This window comes from Micromesistius poutassou (genome assembly GCF_964030765.1).
Source record: "Micromesistius poutassou genome assembly, chromosome: 2".
NCBI classification, from domain to species: domain Eukaryota; kingdom Metazoa; phylum Chordata; class Actinopteri; order Gadiformes; family Gadidae; genus Micromesistius; species Micromesistius poutassou.
The window spans coordinates 17,617,210-17,627,493 of record NC_140272.1 but is presented as its reverse complement, the minus strand read 5'-3'; the positions used below and the strand labels follow the sequence as shown (position 1 = coordinate 17,627,493).

General features: G+C 39.7%; 2 protein-coding genes across 2 annotated transcripts in view; one reads left to right on the top strand and one right to left on the bottom strand.

Annotated features, from left to right (window-relative positions):
• LOC311338334 (matrix remodeling-associated protein 8-like) overlaps window positions 1-1,019 on the top strand; it is a 7,214-nt gene extending 6,195 nt beyond the window's left edge. The window contains exons 11-12 of the mRNA XM_084463564.1: window positions 37-108; window positions 244-1,019. Of these exons, the coding sequence (XP_084319690.1) occupies window positions 37-108; window positions 244-266 (95 nt within the window). The 3' untranslated portion in view covers window positions 267-1,019. The remainder of the gene's footprint in view (window positions 1-36; window positions 109-243) is intronic.
• A 1,739-nt stretch (window positions 1,020-2,758) lies between these two features.
• Window positions 2,759-8,470, bottom strand: vamp3 (vesicle-associated membrane protein 3 (cellubrevin)). The gene is made up of 5 exons (XM_084463861.1): window positions 8,359-8,470; window positions 6,656-6,737; window positions 4,771-4,929; window positions 4,478-4,529; window positions 2,759-4,361 (listed from the first exon to the last, which is right to left on the bottom strand). Coding segments are annotated over exons 1-5 (312 nt in total). The 5' UTR covers window positions 8,361-8,470; the 3' UTR covers window positions 2,759-4,344.
• Window positions 8,471-10,284: the final 1,814 nt, after the last annotated feature.

The following is a 10,284-nucleotide window of genomic DNA, read 5'->3' as shown; positions in this document are numbered from 1 at the left end:
GGGGTCTTGACTTTGGCTCTCTCCCATGTATTTTAGACTACAAGAACAATCTACTGAAAGAGATGGTCCAAATGACCAATGTTCCCAAAGTCATTGACCTGGATAAAGGTAGGGTGCTCAAAACACACACACGCACACGCACACACACACACACACACACACACACACACACACACACACACACACACCTCTCAATTTAAAAGACACGTAACATGTTCTCTGTCCTTTCTTTGACTCTTTCAGAGATGGAGAAGTTTGGGAAGTGAGGAGGAGTGTGGATGGATGTTATGTTACAGAAGGACAGAGAGGCAAGAGGGAGGCCCTGGCTGGTCCAGAGGCTGTGTTCCAAACCAAAGACGCCTGTTATTTACTCTATCACCGGTAGAGTTAAAGCCATCAAAACATGGAAAGAGACTGACGCAAGAAAGAGAGAAACCGAAGACGACAACTCAACCCAGAGGTGAACTTAACCAAAGCAACCATAAAGAAAGACTGCTTAGGCTTTTTGCTCCTATGTATAAAAGTGGTAGGTAGTGTGAAGCGTACAACCTTTTTTGCCTTTTGCCTTGCCATCATCTGAAAACTTAAATTAGACAGTATTAACATAAAAAAAAACCTGTACACTGAATTAATTTAGAAGAACACTAGTTCATGCACACCATACAACTGTAGAGGTGTAATCTGATGAGACAGGAATATTTTATTGTCAGTTGCACTCCCGCCTACTTGGGGTGACCAATTGATCCACTGCACAGCAACAATGTACTCAATACTGCTTTCTTGCGGCTGTACGCTACTGTAGCTGAACTGTAAAGGTACACAATGGGAAGTTGTTATATTGAAATGCAAATTGTTTTGTATGACTTTGTATGACATAAACTCTGATGTTTCAAGCTGATTTTGAACTGCTATTTGCTTTGTAGGTACTATCATTGTATGCATAGATGCTAGGCTGGCCTTTATATTTAGACTATGATGAATTCCATTAAAGCCATAAAAAAAAACACCTTGAGATCTGATGGTGTATGGTCAAATTCAAGTTCCTATACACATCCTATTTAGGACAGATGATGGGTTTGGCGTAAAGGATATCACAACAGGAGTAACATTTTGCTTCACTTCTTTCATGGTCAACTTGCAAGGAAATTATGCAGAAGATGATCATCAAAAATGATGGGGTTTTGGAGAATGGGCACACAAGAGAAAACTATGTGTAGAGAATGGAAAAGCTTGTGGTGTAGCCTGAAGGTCTATGTTGTGGCAGCAGTCATTCATATATGGAAATCTACTGGAATTACACTGCAGTGGTTCCTGCCTTAATAGGCGTGCTCTGTCAACAGGCTCCCCCAACTTTGAGCCACAACTGTTGTCTTATCCAAGCAAGCAGTTTAACGTCCTGTATAATACTGAGAAAATAATACAAACAAATGAAGTCATCGTTTATTTCACTTTGCCACAAAGAATACCTGAATTCAAGACAAATGGCTTCTCTTAAATACTTGTATACTTGTGATGTTGGTTTGGTATACACTTTTGATCCAAAATACATTGTGCTCGAATATTTGCCATTGATCTATAAATGGTAGAAAACCCTGGCAGCAGTTCTCTCGGACCAGTGACGTCATTCACCTGCATTCACCCCTCCACGCCCACACCATCTGGTTCTACAAGTCATAAACAAACCCAAAATGACGTAACATGAAATTTGAAGTCTAAATGCCTTCATTCTCGTCACCCTGTCTTTCATGCACACACTCCCACTCATACACACTCAGTCTTAACCCTTCACCACAGCAGGTGTGTGAGGTAGACAGATGGAACACTGCAGCAGCAGCAGCACCACCACAAAGTACACCACAGGGAGGCGAGCCAGGAGGGCGGGGGGTGTGTGGGGGGGGGGGTAGATGAAGGTACAGGCCTTAGTGCTTTTCATTCGATGTGTGAGAAAACTAAAATTGAATGAACGAAGATTAGAGGAAGAGGGGAAAATAACAGCTTTGGACAAACTCATAACACAATGGGACAATCTCTTTACAAGCATAGCATTTATCTGACACGTTCAATAGGCGAAGGGCGTCCCTGTAACCCAACGCTGTATTTTCCTTTACTTGAGTCCACTGTGTGTAAACCACAGGGCCAATACAGTCCTGGCAGTTCCCCCCCGCTCACACTCCCACCATCCAAGCCACATCCTTGTACCTGAGGTGTCAGCTGTGTGTTCTGGTTCTGGAGATTGGAGCGGGACTCACTGTCTCACTCTCCATCGGTCAAGCTGATTGTGGTGTTACGCCCGTTACCGCTCGACAGAGCAGCCCCTTACATAGCTTGTGTTTGACCATGGGGGTTGGGTCCATCCCACGTCCAAGGGCTGCAACTCACACAACCCTGAGATCGAGAGAAAGACCAAGACAGAGGCCGTACCGTTTATACCATACACCCTTAAGTCCCATCCACTGGCACTGATCTGTAATAGGTCTGTGGCGTCAGAGGGTCCCACCCCCTATAGGCGGATTTGAAAATGAGGAACTAATTGCTCCACCCTCTTACACTTCCTGCTTTAAATGACGCAAAAATCGTCATTTTGCATCATTTAAAGCAGGAATTGAAGAGGTAGACATGAATCTGCCCTGTCTCAGAAGAAAATTGGGGAATGATGCACGACCAGTCAAAAATATGACTGGGTTTCTAACGATACAAAGCTTAAAGGAAATGGGTGAAGTGTTTAAAGACGGGTCAAACCCAAGATCTCACAGAAAACTGCAACTATTTTTTATTTTATTAAAAAGAAAACGGTGGCTGCAAACATGTGATAAAAGTATATCAATTTTATTCAAGCAAAACAAAGGTCAAATAGTAGAGTTGCACTTTAAATATACACAAAACAAATTTGACAAGCAAGGATTGCAATTGGACAGAAGCATCTGCTAAGGTAGAACACTTATTATTCTATAAATCATTTTATACAAATGTATTTTTCTTGGTTATCAAATCTCCAGAAGCCTTGTTTAGAAATGTCCTTTTCTTAGTAGATGAAATTAGCTATACAATAGAGCTCATAGTCTTCTGCATATCAATCATCATAAAAGGGACAATTTCAGTGCTATGAATGTCACTAAACAAAAAAACAATCATTTAAATAGTGTAAATATTTTAAGCATTAGCACAGCATGGCAACAGTTATTTTAGGTTGTTTAACACAGTGATGTCTCGGAACCCGCGTGATGCTCAGCAATGGCTTTGTAATACAAACATAACCAAGGAAAAATATACATTTGTTTAAAACAAAACTACAATATTTGATGTTAATAGACTACATGCTAATTAGTAATACCCAATACTATTCTAATGTGCTTAATATTTGTTATTGGAGGAAAGATATCAATGAGGTTATCCTTGTGCTGGAGGGACTAGGACATCATTATTGACTTAAAAATATACATTTGCGTGAATGGAATGACCTCAAGATAACCAATGCAGGCAGCACTGACTTAAACCCAATACCATTCTAAAGGCTTGACCTGTGGTGATCTTTTGACTAAAATGTATTTTGGCACAAATTTATTCTAACAGAAACTTAAGTTTCAGCGCAAACAATGCCTTCATTGCAACATTGCAATCAACCATCAAGCATTTTTATCAATGGTTTCAATAATACCAGTATATTTCTATACAAGTATTGTGGGGGGAAACCCATTGGGTGGGACATCACTGTATTGATATGAGAACCATTGTAACAGTGAAAGCTATCATAATCTGAACAGTTGTGGCCATAACACAGCAACAACAAAGCATATCCCAAAGGCACTTGTCTCTACCTAGCACAAAAACTCTTGATAAAAAGAAAATAAATGTTGAGGGCAGTTTAAAAACATTCCTCCGCACGTCTAGTCCTTATGAAACGGTGTGTGTGCGTATGTGTGCCTGGCCTGTAATGACTAGTTGTACATAATCTTCAACCAACAACTGTTGGCCAATTGATATTGCATTTGAACCTCATTATCCCCTCAAAATCACGATACGATAAAGTTATGGCACCTATATTACAGGTAGAGTTGGTATGACTTTCTGATCACCAACTGAAAACCGATAAGCTTGTGAAATACAAGGGCAAACCTAGAAAGTAGAATTGCTTGGCAAGGCCACCTTATTATATATATATATATTATACCGGCACACACATACACACACACACACACACACGCACGCACACACACACACACACACGATAAAGACCTTCCATTGGGGAGAAGTTATTGCAGTAACAATATGACAACAATATGACATGTCATCATCTGGCATTCATTCTGCATTTACTTCTCTCCTCATGTCCCTGTTGGTACAGCTTTACGAGTAGTTCCAAACTGAGAACAAAAAAAAAGAGTCATTGTTATAGATATATAGATATATATATGCAGGTCAAAAAAGTACAAGCCGTCAAACTACATTATCAACACGTTTAAGAGCACTGTGTACTTACTGATAATGGTGATCACGATGATGATTATGACAGCAATTAGGATTGCCCACATCTTCAGGAGACATGGAAAAAAAAAACAGGAAATTAGTGTGATCAAAAAATGTTAGAAAGTGCAGAAATCCATTAATAGTAGTTTTCACTATGCGTTTGTATTCATGGTTCATTCCCAATTCAAATTAACATGTGCTCTTCATTAAACATGAGCAAGGAATGTTACGTCATGCTTTAATTCACTATGGAAATTCAGTCAAAAATGACTAGATTATTGACGGTAGTGTTCTGTATCAGGGCACCTTGCAGTTCTTCCACCAGTACTTCCTCTTGAGCTTGGCAGCGCTGGTTTCAAACTGGGACGCTCCTGCCTGTAGTGCATCAGCTCGGTCATCCAGTTCAGATAGCTTCTGGTCACGCTCCAGCACCTTATCCACGTTAACGCGCATGATATCCACCACCTGCCCACAGGAATGCATACATGCATCGCATACACCAACATTACTCACTCGTATTGCACATTTTACTCTTACAGTGCATTATTAATATTTGACTGCAAAATATCCTCCTAAAAAGCTTCAGCATAAGCCGATGTACAATATCTCAGACACTCTTCCTTATCTTTGGAGATCAATAAGTAGGCCCACTGTATGGGGAACAGCATGCAGCGTGACTGTCTAACATGATGCCAAGAAGATCTTACATTCTTCTTGGAAGGCATAATGATTATCAACACAATGCCATAGTGTATATCAGGATTGTTCAATTGTTTCCTGAGAACACATAATGCACTTGGAACCTATAGTTTCCACTGATCCACAAACCAAGCTGTTGCCCCACCAAGAAAGAGCAGTGAGGGGGGGGGGGTGACCATGCATGACTTGCATTATCATGGGAGAAATGATTCCAATAAATAAATGGCTGCCATCAGAAACTGATTAAACACTTTAGCGCTTTGTGGTACTACAGGGTATTATGTACGGCTCCTACAGTCAGCCATGAAACAACAGAGCTAAACTGTAGCATAGAGGACCTATGGAGGAAGAACAAGAAAGGAATCAAAGTAGACTAGTGGTGAGAGTGATGAGAGGTGGAATAATGATTTCTTTCTTTTTAATCAGGTCTTTTGTAAATGATACTCTGATGAGCAGAGTGCACAGTTTTTCTGTCAAAAGTGTCATTGATGCAGGCTACACACGCACGCGTGATCTGATTGTCGTTCTGGTAGACAAACATGTGGTAGAGGCACTTCCTGGTTACCGACAGTAACAGCTGACAGTAGCTGCAGTCTTCCTCTGTGATTATATAACAAATCTGAAGTGCCAAGAAAGAGCTTGACAAAGGACACACCAAATGAGCTGAAAGGAAAATGATTATCTGACAAAATGGAGTGCCTGTGAATTGGTTTCCATTTGCTATTGGCTGTCCATGCAATATTCTCATCGCTTGCATCTTCCATCATAGAAGATATAGACATTAGTTATCTTCTATGGTTTACAATGATCCTTGCCATTTATGTTTAACCAAAGTGCCTGTATTAAACTTTACTTAACTTTATTCCAACACTTCTTTGCTACTTTTCATTACATACTTTTTGGGCCCATATTCGGTTCAGTGGGCAGTTTATCTTCCAACATCATTAACAATGGTAGGGGCCTAAATATAAACAAAACGTGATATATTTATGCATTATTACTGGTATTATTATTACTTTTGATCATAACTAATTAGCCACTGTTAGGCATACATAAATAGCTGTAGTGTAGCCAGGAGGCAATGCTGATGACGTGACCTCCCATTCTGTTTCGCTACACAGATCAGTCTGGTATGAAACGCCATTAGCGCAAATAACGTCTTAGAAATATTGCATCAACGATTTTTTTCCCGAAAACCTGTTATATTCTGACATTTTAATGCAACATACATTGACACGTTCATGTGCATTTTCTGGTTGTGGCCTTCAATTAAGTCTTTGATATATATTCATGATGAGGTTCTGTCAATCATGTCAATGTTAACAATTAAAATTTGTTCATGTAAACACAACATTTCTAAGATGTAATTTACCCTAATGGCCTTCCATAGTGAGGAAATGCAAAGCAATGTGACGCTTTCAAGCTCAGTGTAGCTCCCAGGTAAGCATAACTACTTTCATGAGCGAGGCATAAAATTAAAAAGGTACTGTACCTCATCCACTTGGGCCTGAGTCTGTTGAAGGCGCCGGTTCCCTTGCTCCATGCCGGAACCTTCACCAGGATTGGGGTTAGACCTAGTAGTACAAACAAAAGAAAAAAGGAAATATGTGCATGAAATCTGCTGTCAACTATGTAGTCTAATTCAATACTAGCTTAACAGATTCTCAGAAAAACAATGACATTTCATGCCACACCCCGTTTAACTTCCAACTATGATTTTGTTGACAAAAAACCCGGAAAGGAATCAGTGTCATAGTGTAGTTGGTGTTTTGACATGCAATCCTTATTTTATAATTTGAATTTTGCCAATTTCAATTAAAAGAAAGCCAGGACATAATAAAATCAGCAGACACATTCACATTCTACAGATTCTATGGACCAAATAGGAAAATAAGAATATATAAACTTACGGTCGTCAAACAATTTTTCATGTTATCCAAATATATATATATTTTTATACAGTTATAAAAAAAATGATATAGCGTGTAATGCATCCCTGTAGAATACGTTTGATATACAATAGCCCTGCCTCATTTTCAACCTACTGTGAAACAGTAATGGTCACTTTCACCATCTTATGGCCATAGAAAGTACTACCGAATTTTTTACATGAAAAAAACAGCTAGGATAGTCTGCGTAGGGTGAAGGCCGTGGGCAGCATTCCAACAGACACATGTTGTCCAGTATATTAATGTGATGGTCGGAGGTCTTTGCTGAGTGCTATTGACTTGGCACAAAGGCTATACTATAGTATGGCAGGTAGAATATGCAGGCTCCGAACCATTCCGGAAGCAAGATCTACATGAGCACGTCTTCCTAAAGACCAAACACAACCAACTTAGGTTGAGTGTGGAAGCTGTTGTTCCAAGAGGAAAAGGAAGTTTCAGTTTGAGTTCCCTTTCACCTATTCAAAGCTGCAAGGTTCAACATGATACGTTGTGGGACTCGGTGAAAGTGTGTGTTAGCAAGGATGCGACACTCTTACAGGCATTTCCTTCCATTCTTTCAAGCAACTTTTCAAAGCATTAATTCCCAAGGGGCCTGTTGACTTTGAGAATTAAACTCAAGTTAAACTGAATGAAGGTGGGGATAAACGAGTAATAATCTTCTATTCAAAGCAAAATAAGTTATTTCATAGAAACGAATAGATCTGCGAGGAGGATATATAGCACATTTTTAATGAGGCCATAACAAAACACCATGTTATTCATAATAAATACATTCATTGGCATGATAGAATTTCTGCAAAAATCGACTCAATAACCTCGACTGCTCTCATCTCATCATTTGACGGGGCCAACAGGGCACAACATATCATATTATAGCCCAATAATTGGGCCTAGACAGGTTTGTTTGTCAAAGTTCCACTTCTTATTTGTCTGAACAAGTATGTCACATGATACATTGTCGTTTGTCGTAAGTTAGTCTTAGTTAATTGATTTCATCGGTTAATTTATACTTTTAGGGAATGCATTTAGTAAAAAAATATATATTACTCGGCCAGGCAAGATTAAGTTAGCAATTACTTGGCGTCGTATTCCAACACTTTTTGCACAGGCTAGCAAAGTTTGGGCGTTGTTAAACTTCTCTTAACTATATTACCAGATGGAAAAAAACAAAAACTTGACAGTAGTTTCTGGCACTAATAACAAGCATTCGTTATCCTAACGATGCGCATATGGATGGTTTACTTACATTGTAAAATGACACTTGTGGATCGATATGAGTGTGTGCTGTGTCGACTTTAAAAGCTAAGGCTAATGGTGTCAAGCCGTAACAGTTCCTGTCTTGGGCTCTTAAAGCGACAGTACAGAACAAGTTTCGGCTCTAGTTTAGGCAAACTGTTTTACACAAACGTCTCAATTAACAGTTTTTACGCAAGCGGCTCAATAACCAACTGTTTTTATATGAACGTCCACCGGCCCATAGTTATGAGAGGCATAGCTTGCCTCCAGCCTCATGCTCCTTTCTTACAAGGTCGTTGTTGATGCCCCAAGTCCAGCTTGGCTCGCCTGTAGCAGGTGGCACAGGTGCTGGCCCCCTGAGCTCTTCCGCAGAGAGCTCGATTGATTCTCTCCACACATCCATTTATATAAATATAGATGTTATCAGATGATGAAAGCTCCATCCCGTGGCATTTATGCCATCCCCCTGGACCAGCAGCCGCGACTGGTCCTCCCGCTCCAGGTAGGTCCTGGTGATAAAACTACACTACTAGCTAGACCACTTCTGTAAGTAGAAATAAAATACTGTTAATACTTCCATCGGAACTTCTAGGGGTGCCTGCTTGTTGTTGTTTTTTGTGTTATAGCTCCCTATTGTCCCTATAGTAGCACATATTAAGAAATGTACAATTCATGTTTGATGAAAAGGAGGATGGTCCATTTTGGTTTTCAGCTAAAGAGGTGGTAATAGTTTCGCATATGATTATATAGAGCTAAGCTGCAATGAGATGGAGGGGCTAAACAATAACAATATGCCAAAGAATGCATTTTTCATTGCACTTTTATTTGAGCTGAAGTAAAGTTAATTTGTGAACCACCTTTTTATTTAATTGTTTAACAAATACCTATATTTACCTCTCTGAATAACCCTAATGAAATCTCTTAAGTGAGCAGCTATATAAACATATAATATATATATAAACAGAATCCACATAAAAACAACAACTTTATTTCAGGTAAATAGTAAATTGACTTTCAAAGTTCTCGAAATCCACTTTGATATAGAGTGGGGAACCTGTCATGTAGTAGTGTTATCTTAACCCTTTTGACAATAGATGTCCTAACCATAATATCATAATATAATCTTTAATTTAGCCACTATGATTAATAAAGCATTAACAATGATTTTTTAATAATAATTTATTCATATATTTGACAAAGTTGCAGTTAAAGGTAATATGGTTTGCTTTTAGCGAATTAGAGGCGATTAAGAGCAGAAGCGTCGCAACCTTTTACCACAATAGCATACGATTAACACACTAATTGTAGTGTTTAGACCCAAACACTTATATATTGACAAAACACCGTAATGCCAGCTGTACATACTAAATCAAAGAGGAATAGTACAGACATATTTGTATACAAACCCCTCTCAGCTTTATTTAACAGAACAACATCATGTAGTTCCCCCCCCCCCCCCCCCCCCAGAGAGCTACATTCCAGAGCCCCCGTCCACTCCATCTACCGTGGCTTCAGTGCCAAGGTCCTGGAAATGCAAGATGCACATTAGTTGTAATGTCCCATGTACGAATGTGGTTGTAAGCATGTGCTCCCTGTGCAGATGTGGAAACTTACCGGGTTCACGTTCACTCCTTGATCTTCCCCTCCAACGTACTGCAGCTGAGAGCTCTCCTGTGAATGAATTGAAAGCTCTATGATTGAATGCTGACTATATTATGAATTGTGATTAAATTGTGATTATGAAGATTGATTCCTCTCCCACTCGGTCTTGCAGACTCTCCCTTCCTCTCATATCGTACACACACAGTGTGTCTGTGTGTGTGTGTGTGTGTGTGTGTGTGTGTGTGTGTGTGTGTGTGTGCGTGTGTGTGTGTGTGTGTGTGTGTGTGTGTGTGTGTGTGTGTGTGTGTGGAATGACATTCAGAACCCCTTCCCT